This window comes from Budorcas taxicolor, chromosome 15 (genome assembly GCF_023091745.1).
Source record: "Budorcas taxicolor isolate Tak-1 chromosome 15, Takin1.1, whole genome shotgun sequence".
Taxonomy (NCBI): Eukaryota; Metazoa; Chordata; class Mammalia; order Artiodactyla; family Bovidae; genus Budorcas; species Budorcas taxicolor.
In genome coordinates, this window is record NC_068924.1 from 81,464,573 (window position 1) to 81,486,603 (window position 22,031).

The window sequence follows — 22,031 nt, forward strand, 5'->3', positions numbered from 1 at the left end:
TTTACAAGCTTGTGTTAGTTTCTGCTGTACCACAAAATGAGTCAGCTGTAAGTATGCACATATCCCCTCCCACTTGAGTCTCCCTCCCCCGCAACCCCATCCCACTCGCCTCGATTGTCACAGAGCTGCGAGCGGAGCTCCCTGCGCTATGCAGCGGCCCCCCCTCGCTCTCCGTCTAACACGTGGTCTTGTATATGTGGCAGTCCCAGCCTCCCAGTGTACCCCACCGTCGCCTCCCTCCCGTGCCCACATGTCTGCTCTCTACGTCTGTCTCTATTCCTGCCCTGAAAATAGGCTCATCTGAACTAGTTTTTTTCCTGGAGTCCACATATGTGCATTAATGTATGGTGTGTGCTTTTCTCTTTCTGACCACTCCGTGTCAGATTCCAGGTCTATACACATCTCTGCAAATGACCCAGCTCCATTCCTTTATACAGCCAAGTAATATTCCATTGGCTATACGCACCACAGCCTCTCTATCCATCATGTCAGTGGGCGTCTAGGTTGCTCCCATGTTCTGTTGTAAATAGTGCTGCAGTGGACATTGGGGTGCAGGTTAACAAAAACAACTTTTCTCTTGTGGAAGCTGCTTATGTAACACAGGGCAGCGTTCGGAATACGGTGTGTGTTAGTCACTCAGTTGTGTCCAACTCTGTGTGACCCCGTGGACTGTAGCCCGCCAGGCTCCGCTGAATGCTGGAGTGAGTTGCTGTTCCCTCCTCCAGGGGATCTTCCCGACCCAGGGACTGGACCCACATTCCCTCCTCCTGGGGATCTTCCCGACCCGGGGACTGGATGGGTTCCCAATAAGTACTCTTCAACTTAGTGAATAAATAAAAATGAAAGTGTGCTATTGTCCAGAAAGGAAAATTCTCTAATTTTTTCAGGCCCTTGAAGAGAGATAGTGAACAATAATTGAAATACCTTGTGTTTAAGTGGGATCTAATTATAGCTTGATGAACTTGACGAAATGATTCTACAATGTATCTGGAGTACCACATGAATAAACAGGAAGCCTCCTTAAGGAGAATAACAAACTCACAGACTCAAGCTATGGAATATGCTGTGTTGTGCAATAATGTTCAGATCTGTAGAAAGCAAACAGAAAGGATAAGACTCATAGGATGTGTGAGGCACAGACAAGCCCTCAGCGGGATGTGCCAGACTGGGCTGATGTCGGTAGATAACCTGCTTGTGAGCGCAGAAAGGGATGGAAGGACCAAGCTTGCACCGAATATTTATGACCCCTCCTTAACCTCTGCGCCTGCTTACCCCACTCTAGTCCCAGCCCTGTGCGTAGGCCTGACAGTCCGCAATATACTAAGTGTCCGTGAACCCTGCGAGGCCCTTGGGACTCACGAGGTCTAATTCCTGTACCCACCGGGGATACTCACGCCGCCCACAGGGTCCTCGACTGCAGAGCGCAGATGAGTCCCATGGCCGCCCTGCAGACTGAACGGAGAGCTGCAGCTGTCAGCCGTCTCTCGGGGGAGGGGCGGGGGTGGGGGGGCGCTGCATGCTCCTAGCCGCACCTTCCCCGGGCTCCGGCGTCCGCCTGTCCACTGTCACTCTATCCTAAGAGCGTTACCACTCCATCTCTTGCTTCTCACTCTGTGTTTTAAATTTATTTACTAAACCGTGTGGTCTGAGCCAGTTTGATCTGTCAGCCTTTCTGTTCCTTGGCCTTTGGGACAATTTGTTGGTAGTACCCTTAGATGCCAATATTGCATCAAAGTAAGTTCCTGAGCAAAACTTGTTGAAATGTTAAAGTACACGCTGCCTGGCCCAGAGGTTAGTAGCACAGGCTTTAGAACTCTGTCGCAGGGACGGAAACCTGGGTCTGCCACTGCTGTGTCCCCTTGGGCAAGTTACCTCAGCTCACTCTGCATCAGTTCCTTTTTTTATATTTTTATATTATTATTATTTTTTTACTTAATTTTACTTTACAATACTGTATTGGTTTTGCCATACATTGACATCTTTTGGGATCTTTGTTCCTTAACGAGGGATCAAACCCTCACCTTTGGCAGTGATAGTGAGCAGTCCTAACCACTGGGCTGCCAGGGAGTTTCCTGCCCGAGTTCCTAAATCTGTGAAATAGGAATAAAAAGAGCACTAGCTGATAAAGCTGATAAATGAGCTCACAGGTAGTGAGTTTAGAACTGTGTCTGGCCCCGTGTAAGTTCTTTTTGCGAGTTGAATCTCATCAGACAGACCCAGTGGAATAAATGGAATAAAGTACAGAATCAAAAGCAGATAAAAGTATATGAGAATTTAGTATATGATAAAGTTCTTTGCAAACTGATGAGGGAAGAATTACATTTGGGAGAAATCTGTTAGCCATTTGGAAAAAAATGAAAGGTTCATCTACCTTTCAATCTTATATTAACATAAAGTTTTGATGAACCAGAGATTTAAATGAAGAAACTAGCTGAAGAAACACTAGAAGAAAACAGAGGCATCGTGGAGCACTCTACAGGAGCACTGCCACAGAAGGTGCTCAGCGCTCGGGTGCGGAGCTATAATCAGGCTAGAGTCAGTACTGAGTGGGTCAACGTTGACGTTTAGCATGTCCGTACAAGCAACAACAGGGGTTGTGCAGGAGCACATACAAAGCAATACGCATCCTTCAGAACCCGGGGGACTGATTCTAGAACCTCCGAAGACACCCAAGCCCACAGGTGCTCAGGTCCCTCCCCATCAGTCCTCAGTATCCCCATGTGTGGAACTCACAGTCAGACAGTGAAGTGATGGGCATGAAATGTGCACCAAGACACAGGAAGAACACAGCTGGGCAAACAGCTGCAGCCACTCTGTAGGCAGCCTGCATGGAGCTCACAGCTGCTTATTCACTTCCACTTCCAGAGCAATGTGCTACATGTAATGGCGTTAGCGAAGCCTCACTACCAACAAAGCTACTGGAGGTGAAGGAATTCCAGCTGAATTATTTCAAATCCTAAAAGATGATGGGTGAAAGTGCTGCACTCAATATGCCAGGACATTTGGAAAACTCAGCAGTGGCCACAGGACTGGAAAAGGTCAGTTTTCATTCCAATCCCAAAGAAAGGCAGTACCAAAGAATATTGCATCTCCCGTACAATTGTGCTCGTTTCACTTGCTAGCAAGGTAATGGTCAAAATCCTTCCAGTCAGGCTTCAACAGTATGTGAGCTAAGAAATTTCACATATACAAGTGGATTTTTAAAAGGCAGAAAAACCAGAGATCAAATTGCCAACATCCACTGGATCATAGAAAAAGCAAGAGAATTCCAGAAAAACATCTACTTCTGCTTCATTGACTACACTAAATCCTTCGACTATATGAATCACAAGAAATTGTGGAATATTCTTAAAGAGATGGGAATACCCGACCACCTTACTTGCCTCTTGAGAAACCTGTATGCAGGTCAAGAAGCAACAGTTAGAACTGGACATGGAACAACAGACTGGTTCCAAATAGGAAAAGGAGTACGTCAAGGCTGTATATTGTCATCCTGCTTATTTAACTTCTATGCAGAGCACATCATGAGAAACACTAGGCTGGAAGAAGCACAAGCTGGAATCAAGATTACTGGGAGAAGTATCAGTAGCCTCAGATTTGCAGATGACACCACCCTTATGGCAGAAGTGAAGAACTAAAAAGCCTCTTGATGAAAGTGAAAGAGGAGAGTGAAAAAGCTGGCTTAAAACTCAACATTCAGAAAACTAAGATCATGGCATCTGGTCCCATCAGTTCATGGCAAATAGATGGGGGGAAAATGAAAACATGACTTTATTTTCTTGGACTCCAAAATCACTGCAGATGCTGCCTGCAGCTATGAAATTAAAAGATGCTTGCTCCCTGGAAAAAAAGCTATGACCAACCTAGACAACATTTTAAAAAGCAGAGACATCACTTTGCCAACAAAGGTCCGTCTAGTGAAAGCTATGTATGGTTTTTCCAGTAGTCATGTACGGATGTGAGAGTTAGGCTATAAAGAAAGCTGAGCACCGAAGAACTGATGCTTTTGAACTGTGGTGTTGGAGACGACTCTTGAGAGTCCCTTGGACTGCAAGGAGATCCAACCAGTCCATCCTAAAGGAAATCAGTCCTGAATAGTCATTGGAAGGACTGATGCTGAAGCTGAAACTTCAATACTTTGGCCACCTGATGCGAAGAGCTGACTCACTGGAAAAGACCCTAACGCTGGGAAAGATTGAAGGCGGGAGGAGAAGGGGACCACGGAGGATGAGATGGTTGGATGGCATCACTGACTCGATGGACATGAGTTTGAGTAAACTCCAGGAGTTGGTGATGGACAGGGAGGCCTGGCGTGCTGCAGTCCATGGGGTCCCAAAGAGTCGGTAGGGGCACGCTGAGCGACTGAATAACAAAGCCGCTCTCGGAGCCTGAATCCGGATCAGCACAGGCCAGCCGGCAGGGCTGTAGCCAAGCCGGCCGCCCCGCGCGGGGAGGGGCGGGCCCGCCGGAGCGCTCTCAGCCCCGCCCCCCCGGCCCCGCCCCGCCCCCCGGCCCCGCCCCGCCCCCGCGCCGGCGAACGCCTTGCAGGTCCTGCTGGTCTGGAGCCAGAAGAGCTCCGCGCCTGAGGTTCGCCGGCGCGGCCTGGGACTTGGCGGTTTCAGGGTCGGTCTGACAAGAGCCCGACCTGCCCCGGGGATGTCGCCGGGCCTGAGAGGCGCTCCGGCTGGATCCCAAGTCCAGGAAAAGACCTCCTGCTCTCAGAGCCTCGCGCAGGGATGTGCGGCGACCGTGCCTAGGGGACGGCCGCTACCGCGTGGGGTCCTAGGGGGGCGGTGCAGACGGAGGAGAGGGTGCAGGAGGGGGAGACAGGAGCAGGAGGGGAGACAGGAGCAGGAGGGGAGACAGGAGCAGGAGGGGAGACAGGAGCAGGAGGGGAGACAGGAGCAGGAGGGGAGACAGGACCAGGAGGGGAGACAGGAGCAGGAGGGGAGACAGGAGCAGGAGGGGAGACAGGAGCAGGAGGGGAGACAGGAGCAGGAGGGGAGACAGGAGCAGGAGGGGAGACAGGAGCAGGAGGGGAGACAGGAGCAGGAGGGGAGACAGGAGCAGGAGGGGAGACAGGAGCAGGAGGGGAGACAGGAGCAGGAGGGGAGACAGGAGCAGGAGGGGGAGGGGTGCAGGAAGGGGCAGGGGTCCTGGCGGTGGGGGCTGGTCTCGGAGGGAGATGGGTGGGTGCGGGCCGCCCAGAGGCCGCAGCGGGTTGGGCACCACGTGGGTCCTGAGAGAAGCCACAGTGGGCCATTGGTCTACAGGGAGCTCCGGAGGAGGCCCAGGGCGGGGTCCTGGCTGTTTTGGGGTCCCTCTCTGTATGCGCTCCCCTGGGATGGCCTGTTGGGGGAGCAGGTCTAGGGCGGGGGTCGTCGGCGCTGTGAGTCTGGGGCCTGTCACTTGGAGCTGGGTCCACCCTCCCCATGACCTCCCTGACACTTCCCCCCCCCCCCCACCGGGTCTCCGGGGACACCCCTCATTGCTAGGTGGGCCGCCCTGGCGGCCCCTGTTCCCTGAAGAAAGTCGTGGGCCGCGGGCCGCCGTGTGGGGGAGGGGTTGGGGGTGGTGGGCGGAGACGACCCAGGCCCAGAGGCCCGGCTAGCCCGTATTCTCTGCTGGACACTGATCCCTGAGTCACTCAGCCGGAAGATGTCTCTGGCAAATCACCCGAGATGATTTTGTTTATAAAGCTTCCTTGAGGGATGCCTGGTCTTTTCTAAAAAGTCAGGGGTGTCTGAAGACCCCATGGTTCAGCAGGAGCCTCTCTGCACAGCCCACCTCCCTCCTGGCAGGAGACCTGGCCTTGGCATGTCTGGAACCCAGGATAGCTGTGGAGGCCTGCCTGCCCTCACCCCCCCGCCCCCGCCCCCCCCAGGCCCCCAAGGCCTGGCCTCTCCCGGCAGCCACTCCTTCCTGGCCCGGGGCCCTGACCTCTGTCTGTCCCCTCTGTCTAGCATGCAGGCCTTCTTGTTCCTGGTGAGGCTGGTGGGCCTCCTGAGCCTGACTTCCAGGTTCCTGGTAACGTCCGCGTTGCAAGGCCTCCCAGAGAGGTAGGTCTGAGGGCAGGGCCCTGGAGGAGAGGCCCTCACAACGGGCCCACCTCTGTGGGAGTCACACGCCTCCTGTGTTTCTGCAGCGTGGTCCAGGCTCTCCTGAGGCCCTCGAGCGTCAGTGAGCGGCTTGTGGGTCTGCAGGTGAGGGGCTCCAACTTCACACTGGGGAACACGCCTTTCCTCATCCTGTCGGGCACCATCCACTACTTCCGCGTGCCCCGGGACTACTGGAAGGACAGCCTCCTGAAGCTGAAGGCCTGTGGCTTCAACACCGTCACCACGTGAGTGCAGTCTGCCGCGGCCCTTGCACCGGCCTCTGCTTGGCGTCGCGCGCTCCTGCGGCCGTCTGTCTCAGCAGGCTTGCTCCCGCCTGCATACTGCGGTCTCCTGTCCCAGGCAGCTGCAGCCCAGCGTCCCCTCGGTCCCGGGGATCTAGGCAGCGGGCCCCATCCTCCTGGGAGAGCTGCCCTGTGGGCAGAGTCGGCCCAGTGATGAGTGCCAGGGAAAGTCCTGTCTCACTGAGAGGCAGGCCTGGAGAATCCTGTGATTGTCCTCATTCTGCTCACTGAAGTGAAGAAAGAACAAACAGTGGATTTGTTTTCCACCTTCTAAGCTTAGAAAGTGCCCATCCATTATTGTTTGGATAGTTCTATTTGCGTCCTTTTCAGTGACTTGATTTTTAAAGTGTAAGTTTAGGAAAAAATAAAAAAAAAACCCTGTATTTTAAATATTTGGATTTTAACTTGGCAAATGATGGGGAATGAGGTTTTAAAGCATTTTCCCCAAATTGTCATGAAACCCTTCACGCATCACACCATTTCCCTTCCTTGTTTCCTCATTGTGCTGTTGCTTTGGAATAGCAGTGACTCAGACTCTGAAACTTCATGAACGCTTACGTTCTGTAAAAACCGGGAGTCACTGCGCTGTACACCTGAAAATAATACGCCACTGAAGTCGGTGGGGCTTCCATTAAAAATATCAGGAACCAGTAAAAATGTTAAGACATTTGTGGCTGAAATAAAACTGCCAAGTTTTGTCTGTTTTAGTATCCTTGTTTAGAAATATAAAAATTATCACCATTATTTCATAAACTATAAATGCTCTGAGTCACTCAAAGCAGAACATTGTCTCAGAATGAAGCAGCAGCACCGTGCCTGCATTTTGTAGGAAAGATTGCGCTGTCTTTACGTGTGTGTATATATATACACACACATACATTCTTTAAATTGAATTATGGTTGATTTACAAAAGTTTTTGTGGAGAGTGTTAGTCGCTCAGTCATGTCCGACTCTTTGCAACCCGATGGACTGTACTCTGCCAGGCTGCTCTGTCCATGGGACTCTCCAGGCAAGAACACTGGAGTGGGTTGCCATTCCATTTTCCAGGGGATCTTCCCCACCCAGGGATTCAACCCAGGTCTCCCACATTGCGGGCAGATTCTTTACCATCTGAACCACCAGCATGGTGCTGATTGCCCTTCTACAGCAAACTGACTCAGTTACACACACAGACATTTAAAGTCACTTTCATTATGGTTTATCCTAGGAGATTGGGTAAAGTTCCCTGTGCTGTAGTGAAAGTCGCTCAGTCGTGTCCGACCCTTTGTGACCGCATGGACTGTCCGTGGAATTCTCCAGGCCAGAATCTTGGAGCAGGCAGCCTTTCCCTCCTCCAGGGGGTCTTCCCAACCCAGGGATCAAACCCAGGTCTCCCGCGTTGCAGGTGGAATCTTTACCAGCTCAGCCACAAGGGAAGCCCAAGAATACTGGAGTGGGCAGCCTGTCCCTTCTCCAGGGGATCCTCCCAACCCAGGAAGCGAACTGGGGTCTCCTGCACTGCAGGCGGATTCTTTACCAGCTGCGCCGCCAGGGAAGCCTGTGCTATAGAGGGGACCTTACTTTTATCCATTCTAAGTGTGACAGTTTGCATCTGCTAACCCCAGACTCCCAGTTCACCCCTCTCCCTCCTACCCCCTTTTAAACTTAGAGTCCATTTGCTTCACGATGGTGTGTCGGTTTCTGCTGTACAACAGCTGTGTGTATACACGCGTCCCTCACTCTTGAGCCTCCTTCCCCCCCAGCCTCTCAGCCGTCACAGAGCCCCAGGCTGGGCTCTCTGTGCTACGCAGCAGCTCCCCACTCGCTGCCTGTTTAACACACAGTCACGTATATATTGGGGTTTCTCTTGTGGCTCGGATGGTAAAGCATGTTCCTGCAATGTGGGAGACCTGGGTTCCATCCCTGGGTCAGGAAGATCCTCTGGAGAAGGCAATGGCACCCCACTCCAGTACTCTTGCCTGGAAAATCCCATGGACGGAGGAGCCTGGTGGGCTGCAGTCCATGAGGTCGCGGAGTCGGACACGACTGAGCGACTTCACTTTCACTTTTCACTCTCATGCATTAGAGAAGGAAATGGCCACCCACTCCAGTGTTCTTGCCTGGAGAATCCCAGGGACAGAGGAGCCTGGTAGGAGGCCATCTATGGGATCACACAGAGTCAGACACGACTGAAGTGACTTAGCAGCAGCAGCAGCTGGGCACAGCAAGGAGCCTGAGGACGAGAAGCCAGCATTCGCTCCCAAGGGCCACATCTTACAGCTGTCAGGCTGCACTTCTTTCTTTCTGTCTTGAACAGGTCTTCAGTTGTGGGATATGGCGCTGTAGGTTCACAAGCGCTCCGCCCCAGGGTGGAGGGTCTCCACGATGCTTTGCGGACGCGCTTTGAGCCGGGCTCGGGTCCGGCCCATTTTCGGTGGCGCCCTGTGGCCCACCCCTTCTTGCGCCATCGCAGCACTTCTGGTCTCTGATATCCTTTCACACAGGTTTCTAAATGTGTTTACCCTGCTTTGTGTTCGCGGAGCTTCCTGGGTCTGTGGTTTGACAACGGCCCTTCACTTGGGAAGTTGTTGGAGCGTTGCTTCTTGGACTGTTGCTTCTTTCCTTTCTCCCTTGAATCTTCTCTGGCGCTTCTGTCACACGCGTGCTGTCCCACAGGACTCGGATACTGTCCTCCTTCCTTCCGTGTTCTTTCCTCTTTGCAGTTCAGTTTGGAGGGTGTTCCTGCCCTGCCGCAAGCTCACGCCTTCTTCCCGTGGCTCTGTGACAGCTGAGCCCATCCGGGCGCCAGCCCCTGTGTGTTGGCGCTTCCTTCTTATTCTCAGAGTTCCCGTCTCTGCTCATGTTGCCCACCTTGCCCACTGTCCACTTCCTCCTTTCGCACCTGAGGCAGAGCTGTTTTAAATTCCCGGTCTAGTAACTCCACGGTGTCTCCCATGTCGAAGCCTGGTTCTCATCTGCTTTGCCTCCTTAGCAGTGGCCTTTGTTTCTGCCTGTCTTACAGCTTGCTGTCGAAAGCCGGGCAAGCTGGCGCGGGCGAGAGGGCCTGGCACAGCAGGCTTGTGTGGGAGCTGTTACGTCTGTCTGGTGTGCGGGGCTGCTGCTCTGACTGGTTTCAGAAGAACTTCTCCTCTTGCGTCCTTGCTGCTGTCTCCCCGCCGCCTTTGGCTTTCCCTGGAGATTTCCCCTAAGCAGGGCCTGAGGCCTAGAGTGCCTCTGGCTGTAAGCCCTTCTGTCTATGGGAGGCCTGTAGACAGACGCGCTGCGAGGGGAGGGCGGAGGCCGAGTGCCGTCGGCCTCGGTGGGTCTCTGCCCCGAGCTGGCCGCGTAAGGCCGGCTCTGCATGCTTCTCTTCCTCCCCGTGGTCGTCTGGGGAATGTCCCCTGCAGCTCTGGCAATGGTACTCTCAGCTGAGGGCGGGCGTTTGTCAAGGACAGAAGAGCCTGGACGTGCTTTAAAATGCCCACTCTCCCCTAACCCTGTGGGAAGCGAGAGGGATCTGTCTGAGACCTTCACAGCGAGAACCCTGGGGCTTCTGCAGGTTTTGCCTCTCAGGCTCATTGATACAGAGCCTCCGGCGAGCCGTCACTTACAGAGTGAATGTTGCTGCCAACCCCGGCTCCGGCAGCTGGCTTCAGCCCTGGCCATCTGCTCTGAATGAATGTCATCAACTGTGGTAGGAGCCTTCTCAGAGAAGCAGGGCCAGCGGGGGTGGGGTGTGTGTGTGTGTGTGTGTGTGTGTGTGTGTGTGTGTGTGTGAGCTAAGGAACTGGCTCATACAGTGATGAGAAATCTCAGGATCTGTGGTTGGCGAGCTGGAGCCGCAGAGCTAGAATGGTGAGATTCTAGCCCAAGAGATGGCAGGCGTTGAGGGAGGGGTGGTGAGACCTGAGCCCGAGCTCAGCAGCCAGGCTTTGTCGGGGTGGGGGGCGCACAGGGTGCGGAATGTTTGGTCCAAGTTCCCCAGCACAGCCTCACTGGTAATGTTCAGCTCAGTCGCTCCATCGTGTCTGACTCTTTGCGACCCCATGAACTGCAGCATGCCCGGCCTCCCTGTCCATCACCAACTCCCGGAGTCCACCCGAACTCATGTCCATCAAGTCAGTGATGCCATCCAGCCATCTCGTCCTTTGTTGTCCCCTTCTCCTCCTGCCTCCTCCTGGAAGAACTTCCCACAGTCTGCTGTGATCCACACAGTCAGAGGCTTTGGCGGAGTCGGTAAAGCAGTAGATGTTTTTCTGGAACTCTCTTGCTTTTTTGATGATCCAGCAGATGTTGGCAATTTGCTCTCTGGTTCCTCTGCCGTTTCTAAATCCAGCTTGAGCATCTGGAAGTTCACGGTTCACGTACTGTCGAAGCCTGGCTTCGTCGCTGTCTTGTATTCACGTTCATAGTCGCACTTTATTGAAGTTTGGCATGTGTCCAGTATCTAAGCACTGAGCTCTGTGAGCTTAGCCGCATGGACGTGCTCCTGTGGCCTGGCCTCAGAAGCCTTCCCATCGCCTGCAGTCAGGACCACCCGGCAGAGGGGTTGCAGAGCATGTCTCCAACGCATACATCACCGTGGCCTCTTTTGAACTTTATGCACCTGGAATCGTACAGCCTTTACTCTTGTGTCTGATCTTCTGCTCAAGATCATGTTTGTGAGCTTCCTCCACGATCTGCCATGCTCTAGCTTGTTCATTCCCATCACTGTGTGTAATTCCGTCAAGCACCGCACCAACACGTGTTCTTCTGGCCTAATGTGTAGCTTGGGTCCAATTTCCCTTATTGAGTTTCTGTCTGGATGATGGGTCCACTGTTAAAAGTGGGATATGAATCATTTTTTTAAGGATCCTGGATTTGTTCCCTAAGTTCTTATATAAAGTTCTTTACCTAAATTCTAACTTGTCCTCCTTTCTAACAGTAACACACTGGGGCCGCAGCATCTTGCCCTGATGTGTTTGCATCTCACCCTCCTTTGTGCCATGCTGTGTCACGAGCCTTATTGTTTAAAACTATGAAATTCGTGAAACATTCCTTTCCTGGTTTGAACATCCAGTTACATCCGAGATAAAGTCAAGGTGACAAAATATCTTTTGTATTTACCCATGTATTTGCCTTCTTTTGATGCTCTTCATTCCTTTGTGCAGGTGACTGTTCCTACCGGGTGTCATTTCTTCCTGCTGAGAGACTTGCCGAAGTCAGCTGATCATGAATTATCTTAGATTTCATCTCTCTGAAGGATATTTCTCTTTCATCTTAAATTTTGGGGGATAATTTCACTGGGTATAGCATTTTAGACTGATTTTTTTGTTGTTTGGCGCTTCGTTCTCAGCACCTTAAATATGTTTCTTTGTTATCTTCTGACTCACACGCTATCTGATGGCAACTCTTCTGCAGTTCTTATATTTTTAAAAAAATTATTTGTGTAATTTCTCGTTTTCCTCTCTCTGGTTGCTTTTAAGACGCTTTCTTTGTCATTGCTTTTCAGCTATCTGCTTCTGATGCATTCTGGTGTAGAGTTCCGCCTCCCACCCCCACCACCACTTGTGCTTCATTGAAGTTCTTGGGACTGTAGGTTTATAGTTTTCATCAATTTGCCAAAATTTGGTAAAACTTCCTATTTCTTCTAGTAATTTTGTCTCCCCTCTTCCCCTGGGACTTGGACATCTTGATAAGATCCCACATATTACTGATGCTTTGTTCATTTTAACTTATAGTGGTTTTCCTGTTTTCCAGTTTGGGTAATTTCTTTTGCTCTATCTTAAAACATCCTGGGATTCTATTCCGGTTTGTGTTCTGTTGTTAGTATCAGTGGTATACTTTTCATTTCCTGCTCTTAATTGCATCTAGAGTATTTTTGATTTCAGATATTATATTTTTTAAAATTTAAAAGTTCCTTTGGGATCCTTTTTATATCTTCCATTTTCTTCATTATGATCATGCTTTTATCTACTTATTAAAGATATGGTATATGTTTGTTATACCTTGTTAACATTTTTTGCCAGTTTCACCCTGCATGTCGTTTCTGGGTTTATTTCTGTTGCTCAACTGTTTTTTCTGGCTTATGCGTCAGTTTTTCTGGATTTCTTTGCTTGCTTGTTATGGAGAGTGAGTTTGGCGTACCTAGTAAGCTTTAAATGGGTATACTGGGTGTTGTGAATGCTATACTATTGGGTGCTGGATTTCATTTTGTCTTCATTTAGATAATATTGTATAATCTAATATTATGTGACTCATAATTGTAAAATAGAAAGGTTTCACGTTTCTTTTTCCTCTGTTTCAGGCATGTTCCTTGGAGCCTTCATGAACCAAGAAGAGGCCACTTTCACTACAGGGGAGGCCTGGATCTGCTGTACGCTTCCTGTCTAAGTCGCTGCCTCTCTGGCTCACAGACGGGAGTTTGACTCTGTAGGGTCAGATGAAGCAAGAGTCACCTTGCTTTCCCTCTGGGAATCCCCTGGAAGCTCTGATGATTCCATCCCCCAGATGGCAGCCCCCTGCGCAGGGAGCCTGTTGTCAGTGGTGGAGCCCAGACCTCCATGTCCGCTGCACATTTCACCCACGTGTTGCTCAGACAGCGTCCCTGCAGCCCTAATCTACTGCGGGGACCCCACTATTTCAATTATAAGAGGAAATTTCTGAACTATAGTTTGTAGGAGTTTTGAGATGTAATACAGTAAGAGTAATTGTTCAAAACTAGGTATCTTCCATCCACTGTAATCCTAACTGTCTTTGATGCTGGAAATACACAGACTATGTGCTGTGCTGTGGAATAAGACTGTCTACCAGTCAGTTCAGTTCAGTTAAGTTGCTCAGTCCTATCGGACTCTTTTCGACCCCACGAATCACAGCATGCCAGGCCTCCTGTCCATCACCAACTCCCGGAGTTCACCCAAACCCATGTCCATTGAGTCAGTGATGCCATCCAGCCATCTCATCCTCTGTCGTCCCCTTCTCCTCCTGCCCCTAGTCCCTCCCAGCATCAGTCATTTCCAGTGAGTCAACTCTTCTCATGAGGTGGCCAAAGTATTGGAGTTTCAGCTTTAGAATCAGTCCTTCCAATGAACACCCAGGACTGATCTCCTTTAGAATGGACTGGTTGGATCTCCTTGCAGTCCAAGGGACTCTCAAGAGTCTTCTCCAACACCACAGTTCAAAAGCATCAGCTCTTTGGTGCTCAGCTTTTTTCACAGTCCAACTCTCACATCCATACATGACCACAGGAAAAACCACAGCCTTGAACAGACAGACCTTTGTTGGCAAAGTAATGTCTCTGCTTTTTAATATGCTATCTAGTTTGGTCACAAATTTTCTCCCAAGGAGTAAGCGTCTTTTAATTTCATGGCTGCAGTCACCATCTGCAGTGATTTTGGAGCCCCCCAAAATAAAGTCTGACACTGTTTCCCCATCTATTTCCCATGAAGTGATGGGACCAGATGCCATGATCTTCGTTTTCTGAATGTTGAGCTTCTGAATGCTAAGCCAACTTTTTCACTCTCTTCTTTCACTTTCATCAAGAGGCTTTTTAGTTGCTCTTCACTTTCTGCCATTAGGGTGGTGTCATCTGCATATCTGAGGTTATTGATATTTCTCCCGGCAATCTTGATTACAGTTTGTGCTTCATCCAGCCCAGTGTTTCTCATGGTGTACTCTGCATATAAGTTAAATAAACAGGGTGACAATATACAGACTTGACATACTCCTTTCCCGATTTGGAACCAGTCTGTTGTTCCATATCCAGTTCTAACTGTTGCTTCCTGACCTGCATACAGGTTTCTCAAGAGGCAGGTCAGGTGGTCTGATATTCCCATCTCTTTCAGAATTTTCCACAGTTTATTGTGATCCACACAGTCAAAGGCTTTGGCACAGTCAATAAAGCAGAAATAGCTGTTTTTCTGAAACTCTCTTGCTTTTTCAATGATCCAGCGGATGTTGGCGATTTGATCTCTGGTTCCTCTGCCTTTTCTAAAACCAGCTTGAACATCTGGAAGTTCATAGTTCACGTATTGCTGAAGACTGGCTTGGAGAATTTTGAGCATTACTTTGCCAGCGTGTGAGATGAGTGCAATTGTGCAGTAGTTTGAGCATTCTTTGGCATTGCCTTTCTTTGGGATTGGAATGAAAACTGACCTTTTCCCGTCCTGTGGCCACTGCTGAGTTTTCCAAATTTGCTGGCATATTGAGTGCAGCACTTTCACAGCATCATCTTTCAGGATTTGAAACAGCTCAACTGGAATTCCATCACCTCCACTAGCTTTGTTCATAGTGATGCTTCTCAAGGCCCACTTGACTTCCCATTCCAGGATGTCTGGCTCTAGGTGAGTGATCACACCATCGTGATTATCTGGGTCATGAAGCTCTTTTTTGTACAGTTCTTCCGTGTATTCTTGCCACCTCTTCTTAATATCTTCTGCTTCTGTTAGGTCCATACCATTTCTGTCCTTTATCGAGCCCATCTTTGCATGAAATGTTCCCTTGGTATCTCTAATTTGCTTGAAGAGATCTCTAGTCTTTCCCATTCTGTTGTTTTCCTCTATTTCTTTGCATTGATCGCTGAGGAAGGCTCTCTTATCTCTCCTTGCTATTCTTTGGAACTCTGCATTCAAATGGGAATATCTTTCCTTTTCTCCTTTGCTTTTCGCCTCTCTTCTTTTCACAGCTATTTGTAAGACCTCCTCAGACATTAGAGGGAGGCAAATAGCAGCTGAGGACTCGTAACCCAAACTAGGGGAACAGCCTGGGGTGGGTAACAGCAGAGGGGTAGCTCCAGTACATTGGGACTCCGAGCAGGAGTTTGTTAGACGTGATTTCAGGCCACAATCGGAGCAGTCATAGGTGCGGGAGGGCGCTGACCTGAGTTAGACTGACGTTCCTGCTGCAGCGAGGGAACCCCGACATCATCTGTCAATAAAGATCTGTTTTCATTAGGGAAGGTTTAAAACAGATATTCACAGTGAGTGTGCATTGCTCTTCCAAGAGAGAACCAGGGCTTCAGGGTCTTTCTCTCTCGTAGCTTAAGCTTTTGCCAGCACCTAGCTTTCAAGCCACGGCGCCCGCCCCCGCACGGGGCCCACAGCGGGAAGCAGGCGGAGGGGGGTTTCTGGCAGCGGGAGCACTCGCTTCTGCTTCTGTCCTGGTGGCTTGGGATCCGCCCAGGTCAATGCCAGGCGGCAGGATGTGTCGGTGAGCGCGTGCCGGGGAGGCAAGGAGCAGGTCCTGGGACTGACTGCACATTGTCCTGGAACGGCAGTAGCGCCATCCGACCCTCCTGCTGGCTCTGAGTAGAGGAAACGTCAGAAAATAGAGCTGGAGAGAGAGTCAAGCTTATCTTGGCCCGTTTTGGGTGCTGTGCTGCAAAATTCGAAATCCGTTCCGGATGGGCTATGAAGTAAGTCACTGGGGGAATTTTAATTCGGGAAATTCAGGAAGTTACTATTTGCGTGCTGGTGGTATTTCTAAGAGGCAGAATAACACAGTTAAGATTTCTTTTCTGGAGGCGGATTGTCTTTTAACGCTTCCGGTTTCCCAGGAATGTGACCTCTGACTCCTTAAGTGCCTATTTTCTTATCTGTAAAATGGAGGTGATATTGATCCCTATGTGATAGAATTGAGAGAGAAGATAATTGCAGAGCTGAGTGAACTGAGTGCTGATGCTCGGTACACATTACTCCCGTGTTTGTCCTGGATGATTCTGCGCTGCCTGGAGCGGCATCGGCATCGGAAGAGAGGCGGCAAGGAGGGAGGGAGGAAGCCGTTGGAATGGATGCGAGTTCTTTACGCAGGGTGGTAGCGGTGAAAATTAAGAGGAATTTCACGGTCAGAAATATTAACTGCAAGGAATAAACCTGATTCGGGGCAGACTGGAAGTGGGAGATAAGGAAGGAGGAGCCAGCGGGGTTCGTGAGGGCGGGTCCTGGGTGGTGCCCTCGTGGGGACAGGAGGCTCCGCGCTGGTCCAGGGGGCAGCCGGAGTGTGGCCGGGGTTCCTGCGAGTCGTATGCGTCCTGCCCTCGGGGCCTCTGGACTAGGGCCTTTGTGTGGAAGGAGGCCCCGTCCCTGGGTCCTGCCTCCGGCAGGGACTTCTGCGAGCAGGCTGGGAGTTGCTTCCACCTGGCCTAACCGCAGGAGAGGCCTCGCGGAGGCGGCGGTTGCAGGCTCCGCTCTTGGTGACTGCCGCTGTTGCCCCCTCCTCAGCGCCTTCATATCCTTGGCGTCAGAGGTGGACCTGTGGGTCATCCTGTGCGTCGGCCCCTACGTCGGGAGCGACCTGGACCTCGGAGGCTTGCCCAGGTGAGCCGTGCTCGCGCCCCGCGCCTGTTCGGCAGCAAGTCGGAGCAGAGAGTCTCGCTTGGTTTCCTAGGGGTGCTTTTAGTCCGTGCCTCGCACCCCTTCCGCTTCATGACCTAGAAAATGCACTTTACCGAGAACGAAAAGAAAAAAAAAAAAGAATACCGAGAACGATACGGTGTCTGTCTGTATAAATCTGCATCTCACCCTTGCAGTGCAGAGGTGGACTCCTTCTCTTCCTTAACGAAAGCTACTGGCTAATCGTATCATGCAATCAGTATCTTCATAAGTTCTAACTTCTGTGATGATACTAATAATAGAACACAATTGGATTGATTACCTCTTTTCAAAGAGGGCCTTTTTTCTTAGCATTTGAAAATGGTAGTGAAATGTACATAGTATGAAATTTACCATGTAAAACGATGCAATTTTGTGGCAGTCGAGTGCATCAAAATGTTGAACAACCGTCACCACTGCCCTGTTCCGGAACGCTTTCTGCTGCTCGGAGAGCAAGCCCCGGCCCGGCCACCCCCAGCCCCTGGCAACCGCTGCTTTCCCTCCGGTTTCTGTGGGCCTGCCTAGTCTGCACACTTCATATAAATGGAATTGTACCTTACGCGCCCCTCTGTGCCTGGTTTCTTTCTCTTGGCATAATTTTTTTTCCTGCTGTGCCATGCAGCTCATGGGATTTTAGTGACTGAGCCCAGCACAGAGCCCTAACCACTGGGCTGCCAGGGACGCCCCTCCCTTGGCATAATGTTGTCAAAGTCTGTACATGCTTTAACATGAACCAATTCCTCATTTTTTAAATGACCAAATAATATTCCATTAAAAAACATTTTTTAAAAAACTCTGAAACATTTGTTTAAAAAAATCTCATACCAGACTAAGGTTTGGTATGACTAAGGTAAGGTATGGCCAGATGATCAATATTTTCAGCTTTCAGGGGGCACAGACAGTGTCTGTTGCGAAGTTCATCTCTGCCGCTGCCTCAGGAGCACAGCTGTGATGACATGTAAGCAAGCGAAGGGTGGGCCAAGTGCCAATAAAACTTTATTGATAGGAACAGTCAGCAGCTCTGACCTGGCCTGTGGGCTGCAGCTCAGCGACCCTGCCCTGGATGCTTCCACGTCCCCAAGCCTCAGTTGCATTTGGGGGCAAGAGGTGGCGGTTGAGGTATTGAGATGTGTGTGACCGAACACAGACGACTTCTTCTTAGAGACGGGTTAGCACCTCAGCCTGCTGCTCGTCTGGCCATGTGAACCCGGGCTGTTCACGTTCTCCAGCCTCAGATCCGTGAACTTCTCTGTCTGCTGTCTCCCACCCCAAGGCTGAGTCTCGCCTTCTCCCTCCTAGCTGGTTACTCAAGGATTCTCACATGAAGCTGAGAACAACTCACAAGGGCTTCACAGCAGCAGTGAATCGCTATTTTGATGACCTGATTCCCAGGATTAGAGGATTCCAGGTAAAACCTGATTCCCCATCTCTGTGACCAAGGGAGGTACTTGCCTGAATGGCCTTCCTGGGCAGGGCTCAGCCTACTTTCTCTCACTCATAAGCGGGAAGCATGTATAGCAGCTAATTCCAGTTCCTCACTTAAGAAATACGCTGCTCCTGCTCTTAGGCCTGTTCCTCGCCTCCTGCCTTACTGGCATGCCATTTCTGGCAGGGTGCTGGGAGCCGCGCTCTGTATATTTTCCTGTCTTCTGCATTGTTTGTTTGCTCTCCAGCACCACAAGTGGGGATTTATGACGGCCACCAGAATGTCTTAACTAACCTGCTAAAGACAGCGATGTGTCAGTCTTTCACGAGTGATAGATGACACAGATGGCCTTAGGTCAGTGATGCCGTAGAAACTGCCATTTGGTTGTTTTTTTAATATCTCTCCCCCTGCAATAAAACCATGGTGGCATACACATTCATCGTTTCAGTAGAAATAGTGTGCCGCCATACTGCTGCAAGGTTGGAAAATGCACGAAGGACTGTGTAAGTAGGTGGCAAATGAGCAGAGGGAAGGAGCAAAGGCGTCTACCAGCATCAGGTTTCTACTGGGCTTCCCTGGGGGCTGAGCGGTAAAGGGTCCCTTTGCAACGTGGGAGCTATAGGAGACTCGGGTTTGACCCCTGGAGGAGGGCACGGCACCCCGCCCCAGTCTTCCTGCCTGGAGAATCCCATGGACAGAGGAGCCTGGCGGGCTACAGTCCATGGGGTCGCAAAGAGTCGGACACGACGGAAGTGACTTGGCACGCCTGCATCAAGTTTTTTATTAGGCATTTGGTGTTTACGGAGCATATTTTATCCTCACAGCAATCACTGGAAAGGGATGTTACTGTAGGGGTAGCGACAGGCCTGGACGTGGCCAGGCACGGCTTCAGGTGGTGTGGATCTTCTCGGGGCAGAGCTGGCTCCTGACTGAGTGTGCCCTGGAGTCAGCAGACGAGGTGACTTGGCTGCAGGGCTGGTCCGTGTGCAGCTGGGGACCGGAGACACAGGGGCGGTCCTTTGCGGCCCTGGAGCTGTGCTGGCCAGGGTGGTAACCTTGGCCACCACAGGCTATTTCACTTAAAATCTATTGAAACTAAATAAAGGATTTAGCTCTTTATTCACACCAGACAGTTCAAGCGCTAGGTAGCCACCTGTGGATGGTCACTACCACACTGGACGGTGAGAACACAGAACATTTTCATCATCAAAGACAGTTCTAGTGTGAATTAGCACACTCTCTGCACCCCAGATCAGGACACTCCCCATCTTGGAGCGCTTGCAAGACAAAATCAGTAATCAGAAGGTTGCCTGGTGAGCACAAAACCCGGAGCCGCCAAAGTTGGGGGTCTTACCCTTTGAGCCACCAGGGATGCCACCTAAAAAGTTTTCACTTATCTTTTGCTGTGCCACACAGCTTGTGGGGTTGGGGAACCAAGGCGTAGAACCTGGGCCACAGCAGGGAAAGCCTGGAGCCCTAACCAATAGGCTACTGGGCAGCTCCCGGTGCTGTGGCTTTCTTCCTGTGTGTGCCGCTCCGTCACTGAGTCATGCCCGACTCTCCTGCAATCCTGTGGAGCGTAGCCCACCAGGCGCCTCTGTTCATGGGCTCTTCCAGGCAAGAACATTAGGATGGGTTGCCATTTCCTACTGCAGCGGATCTTCCCGACCCAGGGATCAAATCCACGTCTCTTGCATTGGCAAGCTCTTTACCATTGAGCCCCCTGGGAAGCACACAGATTTGGGAAACTGTTTTAGGCTCTTTTCTGCCCACTCAGCTCTAGCGCAGCTGGTTGCGCTCTGCTTGCCGAGTCTGGCCCGGTTCAGCTCTCCCTGCCCAGGTCCTCCCGGGCCACGAGTACAGGCATTGGTGTGTAGACCACCATCCTGGGAGCTAGCTGGCTTCTTCCTTTCATTGTTGGTGTGTCGTCTAATTCTGAGGGAGCAATGCCCTTTTCCTTAGTCCTGCGTGCCAGGAGGAGACCTTCTGGTGGCCACATGTCTCCAAGGGCAGAGCTGAGTGTAGTGAAACTGGCTAGCACATGGCAGGTGCGAGGGGCAGAGAGAAAACATGGCTGCGGGGCTGGCAAGAGCTGCAAAGACAGGGCTGATGGGGCGTGTGAGCATCGCAGAAGGGAGTCGGCTGGGAAGGGGGAGGAGGAGACATTTGCGTGAGTGTGTAGCTGAGAGGGCGGAAGCCACGGGATCCCACAGGCTCCTGGGTCTGGGGAAGAGGTGGCGGGGGGAGAGGAGCTCAAGGAGGAGGCTGAGGGGTGACTGGCGAGTGCAGAGCCCGGGAAGGGTGCTGCAGGAGGGAGGGCTTCCTGGACGAGGAGAGACTGTTGGTGGAGAGAAGTCAGACCAGGGAGAAGAGGGATTGTATCCATTTAGCAAAGAGAAGGTCAGGGTGGAATGCAGAGGGCGTCCGTGAGGCCACAGTAGAGGACAGGGCCGCGAGCGGTGGGCTGGCGCGGGGCGTGCAGAGCTGCTGCACCGCTTGACCACAAAGGGAGGCCACGAGGGAGGGGAGGACAGGGGCCCTGTGGCGGCGACGGGCAAGTGAAGATGGGGGTGCAGGGACGGAAGCAGAGCGGGTCCCTGAGGGGGGGTGATGTAGGAGAGGGCCACGCCCCTGCTTCCCTGGTGCCCTGGAGGAAGGCTGGGCGGAGGTCTAAGCCTCTGCTTAAGGTGTTGGACTAGGGGAGTCAGCGGGCGCTGCTCCGTGGGGGCACAGGGGAAGGCAGGGTGCTGGAGGCTTTGACCCCACGAGGCGGCTGCTGACTTGGTGACGGAAACTGCCCCCACCGCCATGTCCTCGGGGCTGAGTTTAGGAGCAGGTTATTTGCTATGGCACTCTGAACGCGCGTGTGCAGTAGCAAATTGAGAAAGTCAGTCTAGCCTTTCCCCACCAGCTGACTCATCCTCAGATTCTCGTCTCCTTGACCCCCAGTTCCAAGAAGAGGGCCCCATTATTGCCGTGCAGATGGAGAATGAGTACGGTTCCTATAATCTGGATAAAAGATACATGCTGTACGTTAAAAACGTAAGTGCCCCTTCATTTTCCTCCGTCTTTACATGCTTTTCTCACTTTGCTGATTCATGGAGCCAACATTCTGAGCAGCTAGAGCTCTCAAGGTACCATCTGGGACGCAGCATCTGTTAGCAGTGGATGAAGAACTTTCAAGTGTCAAAGTCTTACACGGAGTACTTTGTAAACCTGCGGAGCTCACGAATCAATGCTGTGACCACTTGGGGGCTTCTCTGTGTCTTCTTTTTCAAACTATAGGGCAGAGAAAAGTTATTCATTCTAACGAGTTTGTAGTGTTGACTTCCGAACAGTCCAGAGTTTTAGTTTTTGAAAACCAAAGAGAAATCAGAGGACGCCTCGGTTGCAGCGAAAAGACAGAGTCGCACACTATCGTGCTGCTCTTCTGCACATGGACGAGGCCGCAGCCGTGCGGCTGGTGCTCCCAGGCTTTCCCCCCAGACAGGGGCCTGGGACACCTGCATGCCTCTGAAGCACAGAGTGAGTCACAATAATCTTCCCTTCTGTGGACATCACAGATCTTTTTTGGTTGGTGTTTGTATAGTACAGGGTTTTCCAACCTTTCGTCTTTGATTTTTCTGTATCCACGTACTTCAGGTACATACTCTATATATAATTAGAAGAATTTGTTTTCCTTAATCCATTATGAAAATGCTTGTCTTTGGAGTGTGGTTGGTGTCCATTTCAGGTCGTTGCTGATGGTTGCATTTAAGTCCCTTTCAGCTGTTCTCATTGAACAACTTACCAGCAATGGGTGTGGGGGGTGGTGAGGCTGCCTTCCCTCCCCTCAGCTCATTCCGGTGCCCCGACCCTCGCCTTCTCCTGGGTAGCGCCC

General features: G+C 51.3%; 1 protein-coding gene across 1 annotated transcript in view; it reads left to right on the top strand.

Moving 5' to 3' along the window:
* LOC128060023 (beta-galactosidase-1-like protein 2) overlaps window positions 1-22,031 on the top strand; it is a 50,663-nt gene that overhangs the window by 9,437 nt on the left and 19,195 nt on the right. The window contains exons 3-8 of the mRNA XM_052652228.1: window positions 5,964-6,059; window positions 6,146-6,343; window positions 12,666-12,734; window positions 16,576-16,671; window positions 18,025-18,133; window positions 21,101-21,193. Of these exons, the coding sequence (XP_052508188.1) occupies window positions 5,964-6,059; window positions 6,146-6,343; window positions 12,666-12,734; window positions 16,576-16,671; window positions 18,025-18,133; window positions 21,101-21,193 (661 nt within the window). The remainder of the gene's footprint in view (window positions 1-5,963; window positions 6,060-6,145; window positions 6,344-12,665; window positions 12,735-16,575; window positions 16,672-18,024; window positions 18,134-21,100; window positions 21,194-22,031) is intronic.